At 40.2% G+C, this 17,628-nt stretch overlaps 1 protein-coding gene across 1 annotated transcript in view; it reads left to right on the top strand.

The window, feature by feature from the left end:
• The first annotated feature begins 4,206 nt into the window (after positions 1-4,206).
• The window catches only part of fnbp1b (formin binding protein 1b), a 53,627-nt gene continuing 40,205 nt past the window's right edge, over positions 4,207-17,628 (top strand). The window contains exon 1 of the mRNA XM_075456011.1: positions 4,207-4,637. Within this exon, the coding sequence (XP_075312126.1) occupies positions 4,614-4,637 (24 nt within the window). The 5' untranslated portion in view covers positions 4,207-4,613. The remainder of the gene's footprint in view (positions 4,638-17,628) is intronic.

A 17,628-nucleotide genomic window follows, 5' to 3' on the forward strand; every position in this document is an offset into this window, starting at 1 on the left:
AAATGAGGTGTACATTACACCATTAAGAAAAAAAATGAAACAAAAGAGGCTGCTACTGTTATTGCCATCATAATAAACAAAATGTAAAGAAAAAAATAGGAGAAAACTGAGGCTTCAATTCATTTCAATTCAATTCAATTCATTTTTATTTATATAGCGCCAAATACAACAAATGTCATCTCAAGGCACTTAGATAGTAAGTCCAATTCAAGCCAATTGGAATTCAATTAATTAATAATAATCACATTTGAGTTTCCCCACATTCGATTAAAGAATTCTTCAGTCAAATCAGTCATTTTATGCTTCCACCATATTTTTGACTCGATAGTGGCAAGGACTAAATAAGGCCAGTGCATGTCGGTCACAACTTAAACCATCACCATAGTCACAGTTAAATTGAATAAACAAACAGCAGAAGTATACATACACTGTCTGCAAAAAAGTACTGATTTTTATGAAAAACATGCTGCAATTGCAATTAATTTTTTTATTTATATAGCGCCAAATATAACAATTTACATCTCAAGGCACATAGTAAGTCCAATTCAAGCCAATTGGAATTCAATTCATTGTAATCATAATTATTCATAAAATAATCCAATTAAAACCTAAAAAAGGGGAGTTTCTGTAAGATAGAATTTGCATGGGGTCAAAACACTGTTGCGTTTTTTTTGCTCTCTCTCTCTCTTTTTTTGTAACGAGTAACTAAACCGAACAATGAAAATGTATCGGAGTAAAAGTATGCAATTAAGTTCGGAAATATAGTGAAGTAAAAGTGAAAGTTGTCAAAAAATGTTAAACTCGAGGAAAGTACAAAGTATTCCAACATATACTTAAGTACAGTAGTGAAGTATTTTTACTTCGTTACTATACAACACTGGTTTTGACACGTTTTTCACTCCTGATATTGAACATTAGATTATTGTGTGGGAATGCTAGTTAGTGGCAGAACATTTACAGTATATTACCAGAAAGCAACATATCACACATAACTCAAGGAAAGTAGGATATTTACATTTGATTTATGTGGCCCAAAATCACACACGTCTCAGTGGGCTTTAAATTTAACATACATAGATAAATAATTATGTTGGTACCCAATTTTATTTTCAATTGTTATGTAAACGGAAGATTAACTGACCTCCAACATGCTCTTCATCATTTTAAACAAGCTTATGGCACAGTTACATTTATTTTATACAGTTATGGTAACAAAAAGAGGACGAGCACCCTGCAAAAGTTTGGACATCCTTAAAAGGCTCTCAGAAAACTGTTCCTACATTTGCGTGTACATTCATCTCATAACCACACGTTTGCATACTCACATGAAGGACTGACAATCACCAAAATACACATCTGGAAGTCGTTTAATTAGGCAACAGCAGCTCAAACAAGATGCATGGTAAGCAAAAGCTCTAAAGCTTGAAGATAATTTATGCATAGTGGATACATGGTACTTATAAGTTCTGTGCAGGCTATGTAACAGCAGACAAGGCAAAAGCAAATCCCCCACATAAGATTGTGCACAGCCATTTAGAGTCAACAGTATTTATTTATTTATTTTAGTAAAGTATTTAACAGACTTTATTGTATTTACTTTAAATACATTCTTGCCCACGTTTAAATCCAGTGGAGTGATTTCAGAACCAGTGTAGTGAAGGTGAAGCTTTTTTGTCAGCAGCATTTTGAATCATTTACATGTGAATAAGAAAGAACATGAAATGAAGCTTCAAGTTTGAGTATCAAATACAGACACAAAGAGGCAAGTAGCTGTTACTTAAATATTTCTTAAACATGACTAGAATTGATGTCATTTTGGGCCAGGTTAGATGATAGCCAAGTTTAAAGACAACTCACTACACTACTAACTTATTTTGAAAGCCATGTTAGATTTGATGAAGCTACATGCAGCCCTTGAATTGTTTGAATACTTTTGATGGAGTCACCCAGCTCTATGGGTCCTTCACCCACACAGGTGTAACTAATTAGATCAGTCACAACTCTTTTCCTCTGGAGTAAGTAAGCCTGGCAAAACCCAAGTCACGTGTTCGATAAGTTAATCATGTTAAATTGGTTATGTCCTAAACATTATCATCTCAGCTTTTCAAGAAATGACCATTCATGCATCATTTTCATCTACCCTAAATGGATGTGTTTCTGTTTTGTTCCACTAGATGGAAGCATCGTTGTAGCTGTAGGGTACATATCAATCAGTGGGGTTACATGGCACTGAAGGGATCGGATTATTGGCTAAATTACAATAAAATTGAGTTATTAAGTTCATGTAGACACCTTAATCGGACAAGAAATTGGATCGGATCGGATTACTCGCGATCGGATTAAGACAGTAAAAGTAAAAAATTAAAAAATTGTATAAGTAATTAGTTACTCAGCAAAGTAACTGGTGTTATTTTTTATGTTCTATAACGCTGTTACGCTCTATAACATCTTTAACATTAAATATGTTTATATTAACTGATTGAAGAATAAAAACACTATATACAGTAATTTAGAACATTCTGTATTTATTTGAACTCAATGGATTGCAGCCTGCCAAATGATGTAATAAAAACATAAATATTGAATATAAAATGGTGATGGTGGTCACCTGTTTCTGACCCGAAAAATGTGTTGTTTGTTTTCGAGTGGCTCCGTCTCCTTCGCTGGGGCTCATGCTAGCTGCATTTGGGCTTGGGGTTGGGTTAGCAGCTGCAGAAGCAACAAGTGCTTCATATTCGCATGGGTTGATGTAAGGTGCTTCATTAGATTTGAGTTACTTGAGGCAGACGTGGATAAAGTTCTTTTCCCTGGGCATAGCGTGCATATTACATACACATTCTTGCGTTTTATCTCCACGAGTGAGAAGTAGTGCTGCCGGTACTTCCAGTTAGAGAACGCTACCTTTGAACTTTCCTGGCTTGTCGCTCTGAAAGTGATCGTTGCTCGTCGCTGTCTTGTGTGTTAAGTAGTAGTAGTCAGCGCGTGCAGTGAGACAGCGTGAGCAGGGCATCCGCCCATGCAGCCAATCATCATCGCATTTGCAACGGTGTCATCATCCCCACCCCTACTCTCTCCAGGCAACATGCAGCTGATGTGTAGCCGAAAGCCTACAACCAAATAGTAGTAACGCGCCACTTTATTTTCTCAGTAACGATAACGGCGTTGTAACGATGGGAAAAGTAATTAATTAGATTACTCCGTTACTGGAAAAATAATGCTGCTAGTAACGCCGTTATACTTAAACGCCGTTACTCCCAACAATGGTAATTTAGCCAATAATCCGATCCTTTCAGTGCCATGTAACCCCACTGACTGACACCTAATTGGATTTCATCACTTTCTATCATTTCCAACCTTAAAGAGACCGTAATCTTCACATTTTCAGTGTGACATTTCATACAAATCACACCTTTGTTACTGGCAAATGTTTTAATGTCTAAATAAATGTGTTTTCAATATAAATTGTTTACAATGGTTCTTTTGCAGCTGACATTAGTTGGAAAAGACCGTTACCAGTAACAATGCTGCATTTTCTTGTAAAAATGTACAGATAAAAACGATGTACTGTTAGTCCCAGTTCGTTTAATAAGCAGAAATACCATGCATTCCCTCTAAAACTTAACTGGTTGTCACGATAAAACTGCAGAAGAAGCAAGTATGTGGAGTTAGGTATTGAAATAGAGATAAAAGTGCAGCTCAGGCAACAGTATCAGCCTGAACTATTTTTCCTAAGATATCTGATCAGAATGATCTAACCAGTGAATCAGTGACTGTATGCAAACAGGGCTCTGAGTTTTGAATAAAACTGTCAGGAAAGGAAATGATTTGACAGAAGGGCAGTGTCGTCCATACTTGCTTTAAATGTCATTCTATTTCATTTTTTTTAGATGCACCTTCAACGCAATATCCTGTGTGCAACACCACGGCTTGTGGCTGTTGTGAGGTAAACGATAAATTAATCTAGAGACTTGTCAAAGCCGTGCACGATCGCCTTATCAGAAACAACTTGGAAGACAGACAGCCACACAAAGCCAAGAAGAGAAAGTAGAGTTAGTTGCCCAGGGGTTTAGGATTAAAACCACTGGGAGTATTCAATAAAACATCTGCCGTGGGTGGTGACCTCTGTGGACCTCCCACTAACCCCCACATCACTCCTGCGTTCAAGCATCTGCATTTCAGAGCCTCTCCCCAACGCAATCGCGCAGGATATGGTGAGCAATAGCGTCGGTAGAGGCGTTATTGGACAGCCCTGCAGTGACAACCGCCCCCCCACCTACCATCAAGCTTTTATTTTTCCACCCCTGCCCGTGCACGCGCAAGAGCAGCTGTCATTGAGTCCGGGCGGGTGCGCGCGCGCGCTGCATATAGCGAGACTATCCTGTTTGAAGATTTTGCTGCAGCTCCTGGCCATCTTGTGTCACACACGATGAGGCTCTGAAAAAAAAAAAAAATCGAAATTAATACGAACACAGGAACGTTTTTTTTTTCTTCTTCCAGGTTGGGCTGTTGACGGGTGAACTCATCACAGACGAAAATCACGTCTGCCGCTGCTGTGTGTGTTGAAAACACTTCATTCCAGTTGTGGATTATTCCGAGGACATCGTACTGACACCATGAGCTGGGGGTCGGAGCTATGGGTGAGTCTCGGCGCACTTGTGCCGCTCATACACGGCGGTTATTAAGCTCGTGAGAATGTAACGGTCCTCGCAAAATAAACAAACCCGTGCCAGAGCGCTGCGGTCGCAGTTTTGCCGCTGAAACGTCGTTCTATGTGCGCCGCTTCGTACACGTTAAGCCTCACTGACATTAGCTTAACGGAGGGCTAATTTGTTGCGGTGATCACCGGAGCTGTGTGTGTGTGTGTGTGTTTGCCCTGGTGTGTCATGGTGTTGGTAGCAACGTTGTGTAGGAGTGAAAATCCGCCGCTCACGTTTGCGCAACATCCATTTTAGTTCACATTTGTGCATTTCAAACCACGTTTTGCACACACCCCCTGTAACACAGCAGTTAGCGGTGCCAAGTGGTTGAGTGCACGTTCATGCTGCCGCGACACTTGCTCTGTATTACCATGTGATAGATGTGCAACAAGCAGGTAAATACGTGCTTTTCAGCGGGCGATGATCAGGTGAAGTTTCATCTGCAGCCAGTATTTTTCTAAAGGACTGCCCTTTCAATGACAAATTGCTTTGGAAGTAGTTTAGCTGCTTGACTTATTAGCTGCTGCACTTGCACTGGTTTTAGTCCAAATATATTTATAAACACATGTAGGAAGAAAAGTGTGTGACTTTTTTTTTATTTAATTCACAATGCAAATGAAACTGTTTGCATTTACATACAGAAATCGCAGGGTTAGCTACTAGTTGGCCTGCAGATTCTCCCTCAAAATGAAGGTGGACACAGTTTGGCCTTATAACTTCTTCATCTTTAATTTGGTTTAACCAAAACTACAAAAACATTTGTGAGCAGTAGCAGAAGGCCAAGTAGAAGCCCAATGACCTCATTCCAATGAATACCTCTGCTATGATGTCACTTTTCATCCCATTGAAGTCTACTCTCAAGGAAACCTAACCCGGTAGCACTTATCATCAAGTCTCTGTATGAAAATATTTCACTGTGTTCAGACACATACTCATAAATGTAGGCCAGTGTCTGACGAGACAAACAATAATGATGAATACAAGACTGCGTCAGACTATCTTTATGACCTGATAATGACGAGTTCTGGCAAGTGGAATTCCTTTTGTCTGGGGTTTGTTTGAGTGGCTCGTGTTATTTTATTGGCAGAGGTGCTGGCAGGTTGCAGGATTTGTTCCATGTTTGGAGGGAACGGTGCTAGGTTTTCAGTGTGTGTGCGTTTGTGTGTCAATGCAAACATGCACGTGTACGCTTGCAGGTTTCTACATGAAGTTTTTACATGAAAGAGGGGTTAGATTATATCGACACGAACTCCTGCTGCACCCCGTTTAGTGTAAATATTTGTGGCTGTAACATTTTATTTTCCCTCAACATTTCTAAACATTTGCCGTGACGCATTTATACAATCAATTTTTGCTGAGATACTTAATTTAGGATGCAGTGTGGAGCACTTTTTGGCCTTACACACACTGCAGTCGAAACCGAATATTAAAAGTTTTAAGAGGGTCTAGAGATGGTGAAATCATCTAGCCTACGTGTTTAAAAGGAGCAGGAAGCAACCCGGGCAAAATTCCCCAGTTATTAACCTGCTCCAAAGTTCACCAGAAAAGTCACTAGCACCTCAAATTCTTTGCATTTTCCAAGTGTTATCTGTGTATTTTGACTTTTCTATTGCAATGCCTGATTGAGAAACACTACTGCCCAGGTAGTCATGCAAAGCGAACATAGCCCCGAGGTGCTTTAGGGGCTTTCATGTGTATCTTTGCGTCTGGAAGACGTTTGCAATTTTTTCAGAGATGGAGCTTTTGCAGAATGTAATGTATTACAACCAGATGCTTGCTTTTTTCCTTAGTGGACTCAATGGAATCCAGACCCTTGTTTCTTTAATCTCAGTCCCTGCATTAAGGAAGCAGACACAGCTCAGCAATTCTCCACAGATGGCTCTTGCCACTGGAAATTGCACACAGCTTGGTGTGTTGTTGTCTCAAACCAGCAGCAAAACATGCAGCCACCTCGCTACTGTGGCAAAGCAAGTTAGGACGCTGCGGTTTAGGCTAAAATGGTATTTAGTAGTCACAAGTAGGGCTGCAATTAACCATCATTTTCATCATATGTAAAGCTACCAATAACTGTCAGTAGTTTGTCTATGAAATATAAGAAAATATCCATGGAAACAGCTTAAGTTTGTATTATTTTTGGCCAATTAACAATTCAAAATCCAGAGGTATTTAATTTACCATGAGATGTAATACACAGCAAATTACCTTATTTGAGCAGCTGAAAATTAAGATGTTTGTCAGTTTTGCAAATTTGCACACACGTTTGCTTTTGGCCTCATAAGATACTTGTCATGTAGCATGAGTGTTTTGAACATGCATTTAACATCAGTCTGTATTCTCTTCTTTTTTAAGGTGCATTACCTAAAAGAGTAAATGGTACAGCACAGAAAAAGGATGAGGAACGACATGCGTCCTCACTGCCAACCGGAAAGTAAACGATATTTCAGGAAGTGAAGTCAAACTAGAGCAGGGTTGCTCATCCTCTCAGCAATCTGAATGCAGTGACGCCAAGCAAACAGGCCCTGCTGTGATATTTGCACACATCTCTGTCTCATGAAATCCGTAGAATAAAGGTTTGGGATGACAACGATTTAGCTGAACTGAGTCAAATTATGTAGATGAAATAAATTGGGTATTGTGAATATGGAGCATGTTACTACTTGGATAGACTGTTAATGCTCAGACAAGCAAACAGTGTAACTAAATAAGAAAAATGATTATGATGGGTCTCTATTGTTTGAGCTTTGTGACTCACTGTGAGTGAAATACCACTCAGCCGACTACAAAATGTCGAATGCCTTTTGTGCAACATCATTGGACTGATTATAGTATTCACTGGGTTCTTAAAGACAGGCTGGGAGTGTTTACTGTCATCACTATTCTGTCCTTGTATAATATTACTGACAAGATACCAATCGGAAGTGTCACAAAAACAGTGACTAAAAGTAGCTGTGGCTTGCAACATTTAATCTGTTCTGGTAAAACAAAGGGAAAACATTCTGGTAGATGGCAACAAAGTTGTTGAAATGTTCTTCTGTTATGCAAGCAGAGAATGGAGAAATGAATCAGAATCACATGCATGCACTGTAGGGACCCCAAACCCCTTTCTAAATGAGCATCATGTACAAACTTAAGCAAAGAAAAAGGAAGTCAAATGTGGTGTAACATGTGACGGTTTCACAGTAGAACATGGGTCAGAAAAAAAAAATTAAACTACTAGAGTATTTTGTAACTAACTTGACTCCACATAACCATTCTGGATCAAATTAGATTTTCTTGGAGCGATATATGTCAGATCAAAATCTGGCACTGAGGCCAAAGTTATTTAGTCGAGAAAGCTCATAGATAGAAGCGGTTATGTATCGCTCTGTATTGTCAGATAGAATAGTTACTGTACATAAGTAGCTATATGTAAAACTGAAAAAAAGAAGTTAGCCTCGTTGTCTGGGTTTGCATTAAACAATGCAGTACAAGGAACCGTTCCGCACTAACACACCTTGACTGTCTCACTTCTCTCGTATGGTTAATTTGGGAACTGGAGGTAAGCTACTTTGCTCACAACTGCACACAGGAGTCCTCAAATTGCTGGATGTAGGTGTAATACCCTGTCACACTCAACTTATTAATGAGGAAAAATGGACAAGGTTGAAACTCTACTCAAAGAGCAACAGCTTAAGGTGAGTCGAACTGCTCAGGAGTCGTCACCATCAGACAGGAAAAAGTAGGAATAATGCCTTTTGTGTGTCTTTGGACTAAATTGCACTTTTATAAATTGGGGGGGGTTTTGTCACTCGCTCAAATAGTGAATGAAGTTGCCTCATCTTTAACAGCTCGAGACGCAAGTTAGGTTGTTTATCGACTCATCCGTTGGTCATCACATGTAGTGTGATTTAAAAAAGAAAATATCCCTGGTTTCAAGACTGAGATTTCCCCAGCTCTTGTATCACATCTTGAGTCAGTCTCAGCTTACCCCCCCCCCCCTTCTGTTCACTTGACATTCAGAACACTTCCAGGACTGAAACCTGAGCCACTTCTTTTCTCTTTGTCTGTGTGTCGAAGTCAGCGGGGGTCAACAACTGAAACCTTTAGCAGGCAACAACAGACCTCCCCGGTAAATCTTATGGTGATCGCCACCCACCTGCTGACTCAGGGATACGACCTCAGGCCCATTTTCTCCTCTCCTCTTTCTCCAACCCACTGTGACGGTAAAATGGTGATGAATGGATCCACATTTGATCTGAGGGCACCCCTGGGAGTGAGGAGCAGAAAGAAGGGGGAAAGAGTATCCACTCCTGTAGACAAATTAGATATGTAGATGAACAGTCAGACAAGAGGGTTTTGTGTAATCATTTGTTAATCTGCAAGAATGTTAATAATTGATTAATCACGCTAATTTGAATTAAAAGCAAAAGCAGCATTTGATAGCCAGTTATGTGTGAGTTTGCTCCTTCCTATTAACATCATAACTGTCAACCAAACAACATCTCCATGGGTTTGTATGCTCCTTATAGTGTTGAAGGTGTCGACAAATATCTGCAAAGGTAACTCCAAATGTAGTCCCTCTGTCTCCTCATGAATGAATAGTAGAGATTTGAGCTGTTTGGTCATCTCTCCACGTAGATATGACTCAATGCTTCCCAGCACAGTCTGTTGCAGCCTTTAATCTTCAGGCATCACCTCTTCTGTTATTTGTAAAGGCAGTCTCCATAATCACTGCTGTAACACTGGAAATTATATAGCCACTTAGCTAAAGCCACTGGAGCTCTGACATACTGTCACCTGGGCTTTGTAACAGCCCATGCTCCTCTAATTGATGCTGTATTGTTCTAAATACTGTACATAGTCTGATTTGTTATCTAGGTTGGGACAGCACCGGTTTCCCTTTGCGGTGATGATGGAGAGCATTGTTGGCTGTTTATAGCTGTTCAAGGTGAAGGACCGTCATCAAAGGGCTGCAACATCTTTCTTTGTGTAACCTCTTTTTTCAAACTGCTCATGCACTCAAGTTGTTCTGTTCCTGGAGGCCAAACTATGTAGCTTATAAAGCCTTCAGTTGGCTAAAAGAGCCTCAACATGTGGCAGATATTCTGAAGGAAAAAGATACTTGTTTGTACAATTTGATCAGATTTTTGACTGAGAGAACACTGACCTGTGGAGCATTACACAGCATGTCTTTGGTTATTATCCTAAAGAGAGAATGGATGTGACAGCACAGATGTTTGCTGCAGTCATCAAGCACACGAAAGAGCAACCACTTGTCATGTGTGTTAAAGATGACAGCGAAAACTTGATGGCTCTGTTAGCTCAGTTTTCCGTCTGCGCACATTTGTGGTCATGAAGTTTGTGGATGTTGCTGAGGCCATGAAACGGTGGGTGTGCTGCTTGTGTGACAGCGGTGGTCTGTTATTATGTTTCCTTGAATCTTATTTTTGAATGAAGCCAGATGTGGTCAGTGCACGTATAAACCTTTTAACCACCTTTATAGTGGCTTCAAGTGAAATGATCCATAGCTAGAATGAAAACTGGACCATGCCAGTATGTGGTTAACACACAGTTGTCTCTAACTGCCTGAAAGTAACTGCTGAAAATAATTCCCGCCCACGCATGCCCTTGCTTAACTGATCTCTCGTCTTCATCAGCCTTACTCACTGTCACAAATATAACACTTGTTAGCTATAAACATATTTGTAGACAATCTTTTAGTCTTGCATGTCTATTGGGGACATTTTGAACTGCGTGGTTTCTCATACATCTGCAGGATGTGGTATGAAAACCGCTTTGCTTTAGCTGGACCACTACTATTTTGACAAGGGCAGTATGTGGACGCACACTAATGCCAATGATGCTACACAGACAGGGTGGAGATCACTGATTGTCTTAGAAGATGGTCTTATCATAATGTTTATGTCTCCTCGTAGGTGTTAGCCTTAAGTCTACTGCACATGGGAAACACTGCTTGCGAGTCTCTCCAACATGGATAATTTGCTTGGCATGTCAGGCAGCCTCTTAGACAGTGCCATCTTTACTCATATCCTGTAATGAGGCATAAAAGGGTGGAGTGACAGAGTTGACACGTGATTTAGAGCACTTCTCTGGGAAACTTTCAGCTGAAGATTTAGACTCATTCTGATCATTTAGGTGATGTAATTATGCACTCCACGTTCCCAAGGCATTTCACCCCCGAGAAAAACATCCTCTAAAAAAGAGAAGAAGGGAACGAAGCTATGGTCCCAAAGCTGCTGTGGTCTGTTAGCAGGTTATTCATCCAAGAGGAGAGGAAGCAGCAGGGGAACTCTGTAGAAGACTTTAAGGAGCATGGAGAGTGATCTGATCCGCACTGCAAAAACTCAGCTTTCCAAAACAAGAAAAAAATAAATTTTAATAAGGTAAACATTATTTTAAAATTGACAAAAAATGTCTGCCAACAGAATCTAATGAATACACTGAAAAACAACCCAAAAAGTGACTGCAGAGACACACTTAAAACCATTAATAAAAGCTCTGGAACAAGACAGAAGTGCTTAATGCAAGTGAAATGTCTTTATATAAAAATGTCCTGGAAAGAAGTTATAAACATGTCAGACAAAAAAAAGCCAGAAACAAGTTACCTTGTTTTAAGATATTTAACCGGATTTACATTTCAGCTTTTGCAGTGTAATGCTCCTTTACATTAATCAAAGTTTGATCTCTCCATTCATCTGCCGATGAACCATATGCACGACATAAAAAATGCTGTTTTTCAGTAGCTCATTTAGCTGTCCTACCCATAGTTCCATTACTTTTAAGTTCAAGTTATCTTATGGCATTTCTGAAGCATCACAGTTAGATGAGTTCCTCACTACTTCATTGTTTAACTGAAGAGGAGAACGTGTTGCAAGACTGGATGGAGTCCAGTGAAGTATGACTGGATCTTTAAGGGACTCATTTGAACCTTTCTATCTGAAGTTAAGCGGTAGTGATTAAAGAGCCTTTGCACCAAGAGACGTCTTACATGACACAGACAGAAAAAGCATTTGATTGATCTATTTCTGAACTTAAACTGGAAGCAAGACACATAACTACTGTAGTTCTATGTGTAAAGCCAATAAAAAACATGTCTAATCAAGCCCATCATTTACTACACGATATTAGCTGGCTGACTTAATTTTAAAGCAGTGTAACTTGTTTTTGTGTGATTTTTCTTTCTTTTTAAATTGCACAATCTGCCTGGCAGGCAGTATTTAATTTAAAGACTGACACCTAATGACGAGGAAGTGTAGTAATCATTGAGACCCACTGCAAAGGAACGTGTGGTTAGTATGTTCCTTTGAGGAAGAAGTTGAAATTAAACATGTCATGACAGCATGTGGCATGACTGCCTTGACAAGAGATTCTCCAGAAACGTATGCAGCACCTGTACTGTCAAGCAGACAGCTCAGCAGGGCTGTCATTTTCTTACTGAAGTCACTATTAACTCCCCACTTTGGCCTCCTGCAGGTTTCATTTCATGTTTCTGCAATCACTTAAAACAGCGACAACACGATGTGGACTGATGATAATGGATTTGCAGATAGTAATCGTTAGCATCATCACGGTTACAACGGCAGCACACACACCTGAGACACATGAGACAATTCAAACGTAGCACGGTCCGTGCATACTAAGTGTGGCTTATTATAAAGGCGTTATTAGTCCATACTCTTACTCTATAAGAGTATGGACTCTGCATATACTCTGTATACTCTTCACTAGTAAGCTAATATCTGCCAGTATTAGTTTAGACGTGAAAGTTTTCAAAGATAAACTGATTTGATTTCTTTCTAATATAAGAATATAATATCAGAGAGTGCTGATGTGCTCATATGGATTCATCACATAATCAGTACCCCACTTGCTTTCAGCTGTCCATATCATGTAAATGTTTTCAAGCTAATTGACGAAGAGATTCTATATTGCTTGCAAATTCTCCACCAAATGAACGAGGGATGATATCCAGAGCACGCCACTAGTTTAGGTTAATATGTGCAGTAAAGTGTCAGTGCAGCTCATAGAAATTGGTCATATTCTAAAGTTCAAAGTTTGCTTCGTTTCAGGGAATGAATTATATAAGAATTAAAGAGCTTTATCTTCCAAATGGAACAAAAACAGCTCAGTGGGAACAATGACTAATGTGTGTTTGCTGGCCTAGTAGGATTAGTCCACAGAGCAGCCTAATGGGTGTTAAAGCTAGCAACAAGGGAGGTTTAGTAATCAGATTAATGACAGCGTCATTTAATCAACGTCTGTGCTGCTTGCAACAATTCTATTCTTCCTGTCATTGTACTTTTAGCTCTGCATCTATTTGGTGAGCTTCGACTCACAATGTTGAGATGAAAAGGTTTTCTGATTAGCACTCTGCGCTGCTTGAATCGGGATATATCTGGACATTAGATTGATTTAGATTTTTTTTGCTCGACTCGTTCTTCCGTCGTCTTTTGTCCCCCTGAGATGGATTAACTTCACTCTGGACTTTGTTTTTCCACCTTGTACATGCATGAAGTAATGACCATGCTGCGCAGAAAAAGCGAGTTTTTTGTGTTCCTGGACAATGCTTTTTCTGTGAGAGCAGAAAAGGAAGAGCCAAAAGAAGAAGACCACGAACTGGGTCCCTTCGAAGAGTATCTGCAGGTGCTGCTCCAGATGAAGATGACCAGCGCTGTAAGTGAGGAGAGGAGTGGGATCATTCCCACTTTGGTCAGATTTGCAGAATTATCCGTATATTTTCTTAAATCAAATGCACACACTGTTAGTTTTATTATGTTTCTGGTATGCTTTACATCTTGTACACAACGTAGTGGTCATGCTGCTTAAAATATTTGAAGAAAAAGCAGAAGAAAGTTTTTTTTTTAAGTATTTTTTGATGTGTTTAAACGAGTTGACTGCCCTTCCAGTTATCATGAGTCACAACTGAGAAGCAGTCATTTCCTTTTATTTAACTGCCGGTTGATGGTTTTCCTTTTGAGGGAACCAAGTACTCAGTCAGAGTATCAGTCACTGCTCTTGATAGACATGTGTAGAATAATTAAATGGCAACTGGTGCTATGTAGAAAGAGTCATAGACATGCAATGTGGCATGCAAACCATGGCCTAATAAACGTGTGCATAGACGAACATACACTCTTAATTTCAGTCTGGCTTAGATGTTGTTGCTATTAATATCTATGTGGCATGCAAACAAGAGCTCAGACATAAGGTCACACACGACCCCAAACAGCTGCTCATATTTTGCACACGGTTTTGCTCTGTACAGGCGTGCATTTGCCTCTGAACATGTGTCTCGCTGAAAGGGATTTTCTTATGACTGATCATAAATAGTGATGATAAATCTCTGTTTGCAAAGTTCAGTTATTGTTGTTGGGCTTGTATTTAGCTATCCAGCAGTCTGAAATCAAAAGTAAGAATCAATCAATGTTGCACTGAAGCTAAATGTCAGTGCTTGTTGTTTGAAGAAACAGTGTGCTTGTGTCTTTCTCTTTAATCCTCATTCAGTGAGGTTCACAAACTTCTCAGTCTTTTAATAACCTGAGCTAAAAATGCTGACGGCGGCAATTCAGGGGTCCCGCACATGATCAGTTGCCTTTGTTTATGTGTGTGCGCGCGCATGTCCGTGTGTGTCTTTTCCTATGACTCCTCTCTGACACAGGGGTTACACGGGGCTATGGAGACATTGTTCCGCCCGCTTTCTTGGACAAAGCCTTGTGTGTGTTGAAGAGGGGGTTTGGCATCTCCATCAAATATTTGTTCATGCTGCCGGACGCCCACCGGCGTGACACACAGCGAAACGCTGCACTGACCAACTCACGGATGACAACAGATCTGAGTGGCTGTGCTTCACGGGACACACTGCGTCTCTGAGTCTGTCGTGTATCCGGTCAGTTTGAGGAGTGAGTCCAGGGAATCAAACAGTTAGTGGCACTTTGCTTCATTCAGGGCAATGCTTTTTCTTTTGCCTGAACAGTTGGGCTATTTGTTTGATATTTTAATTGGCAGGACCCGCACAGCCCAATGAGCCGTTCTGGGTGAATGCAGTTTCTCACCCTTCTCACTCCCACTGCAGTTTGGGTTTATCAGCTCACGAGGCTCCTTTTTGGAGACATATTCTTCAGCTTTTATAAGTCAGACGTTAAACAGTGAATAGTATGTACTGTAGATTAAGTACACTCTGCATGAGGTTTCAGTCCAGTTGAACCAACATGGTTCAGACTGACAGAACAGAGGTTAGCTCTTTTTTTCTGAGCAGCTTTCTTTTGGTGTTGTAGAGTTTCCAGCACAAGGCTGACCCCCAAACTACTCCCCTTCCTCTTTGGTCAGCAGATTGAACTGTTGAAAAGAAAGCAAAGACATCTGTGGGCTTCTTCTTCCATTGTCTGTGCTCCAGCTGAACATCTGTCCCCACAGCCCCTTTGAATTATCCTTTACTCCAGTGTGAGGTTCTTTCTCTTTCTTTTCTATGAAATGCCTCCTGTTGATGGTTCGGCTTCTTACAACCACCACTCGCTTACACATTGTGAAAGCTTGAAGCTAGGTTTTGAAAAGGTGTGTCTTTATTGTGAAAGAAAACACACTATGTACCCATTTTGCTTGGTTGCGTACATCTTTTAGGGGAAATGTAACCTAATTTCAGATTTTAGTTGTAGATGATTGCCGATTTGGATCTGTGTTTTATTCCTTTCTAATTTATTAGTCAGCAATTTCCTTTTCCTGTCGTTCGGTTCTTTCCCTGCAGTCGACCACTGAACTGCTCCCTTTATTCTCTTCTTCTGTGTTTGCAGTAGTATATCGATTTTAGCTGTGATCGTCGGGGCAGCAAACTGACATCTGCAGGCGCTGTAAAACCGCTGAGGATTATAAGTCCCCAGAAGTGTTTGTTCAGTGGTTTTACAATCCATGCAGTTCTTTGACCATTATGTTGTACATTTATCGACCTAATACTGTGATCCAAATGGTTCTTATTTTGTGCATTTCTTCATCTTGAAGGCATGTTGTTTCGTGAATTTTGATGTCAGGTCACCCTTTTAGTGGGATTTAAGCCTCGCAGCTTTTAAACCTCGGAGCTGCTTGTAATCTGACCACAATGATAAATCAGTTCCTTATTTGATTATAAGGATTTATTGCTCTCTACTGCCCACTGTGGAAGAGAGGAGAAGTAACAATTAATTGTTCTGCATAGACATGCATTTGTATTTAGACATGTGGCACACAGGCTGTAGTACGTAATGAAAGTATTCCTCACCTTTGTGTTGAAGGTATGCAGATCATTGGACTCTCAGTATGGATGTGATTGAGAGATTTGGACTGAAGTGGTTGCTAAATAATGTGCATGAGTGCAGATTAACTGCTAGTCTGTTAAATTAACCTGCACCATAATCCCCATCACTACTTAGGGGGAGGAGAGGGCTGGGGTTGCGGGTCAGGAGGCTGATCCTTAAACAAGCATGTGTTTGTTTTCTTATAACCCAGAAATAAAAAGTAAAAACGATCTATACTTACCAACTGCTATGTGTCTTCTTTGTTCTCTCTTTGAACCTGCTTCCCATTTCCTGGTGAATAAGAAATACCGTCCGTCACAGTTCTGTTTGTTGTCTTTCATGTTCTACAACAACAGTACAAGCATTACAGTGAGTGGGCCTGAAATAACAAGCAGAGTGGGCCCGCTTCATACCCTGAAGGGATCCCCCACATCTTTCCTCCTGCAGGAACAAGGTCAGGTGTCAGAGGCTGCAGATGAAGGAATGGAGCAAAGACAAGGTCAGGACAAGGAGTTATTAGTTTTTCGTAGGAGGAGGTTTTTACGACGTCTGTGTGCTGGGTTGACCATAAGACTGGCAACTGTTCAGCCAGCTGCGACAGAGTAAAACTGACACTGTTCAATTTGCATCCAGGAAGCACAAGCAAGCGTTTGGTGACAGAGAAGCACATTTAGTTTTGCACATGTTGTCAAAATATTTTGACCGTATGTATCTTGAACCTTGTGCTGTAGTGAACTGGTGCTGTAGTTTCCACTTGTGTGACTGCATTAAAAAAGCGGCTGGACAATTATCTTGTCTCTATTTTAGTCCTTGGTTTGGAAGTAATGGTACTGGAAGTCAGAAATAGAGGTGAAAATGAGGAGCCTTCAGCATAATTATTTTTTAATTTCTTTTCCAATGACACTCATCATCACACGGACCGTTCACTGCCGACAATCTGAACTTTATTATCCCGCACGTATTTAATAAGGAACTGCTACTATGAATTAAATCGACACGACATTGTGACCACCCAGTTAATACTGAATAGGTCGTCTTTATGCAACCAAAAGAGCTGTGACCAGTCGAGTCATGGACAAAGAACATCTGAGGGTGTCCTGAAGTGTGTGGTACTGGGCCTTTAGCAATAGATCCTTTTGGACCCTGTGGGTTGTGGGGTGGTGTCCTTGTGGATTTGGCTTGCTTCCCACAGATGCATTCACTTTCCATCTGATAACTTTTGATGGACTCATCTATATGTTGCAGCTCTATACGAGTATTTCCCATATTGATACATCTCCATATTACTCGCTTGCTAAACAGCTAATTGTTTGTGTTATAGAATTATAGAGAAAAATATATATTCTTATTTAGTGCTGAATAAATGAGTCATCTTCCACTTATTTCACTATTAAAGATAGTTGTACCCCTTCAGACTCCAACCTCTTGCTTTCAACACAATGTGCTTTCCTTTACTTTTATAGATTTTTGTCATTGGATCTGGTCTCCTGAATCAGAGAGAAATGGATTTTGTATGGAGTTAAATGCTTTAGTTGCTGAAGTGGCAGGAGGTTAATGTGATAAGGAAGGAGACTATAAGAGTAGTGAGTCATGCTCACTTGTCATTATGTGTTGTTTTCTTTGATAGTTCCCTCCCTCTAACTCATAATTTATTAATCTGCTTCTTC

This window comes from Odontesthes bonariensis, chromosome 22, assembly GCF_027942865.1.
Source record: "Odontesthes bonariensis isolate fOdoBon6 chromosome 22, fOdoBon6.hap1, whole genome shotgun sequence".
Lineage (NCBI taxonomy): Eukaryota > Metazoa > Chordata > Actinopteri > Atheriniformes > Atherinopsidae > Odontesthes > Odontesthes bonariensis.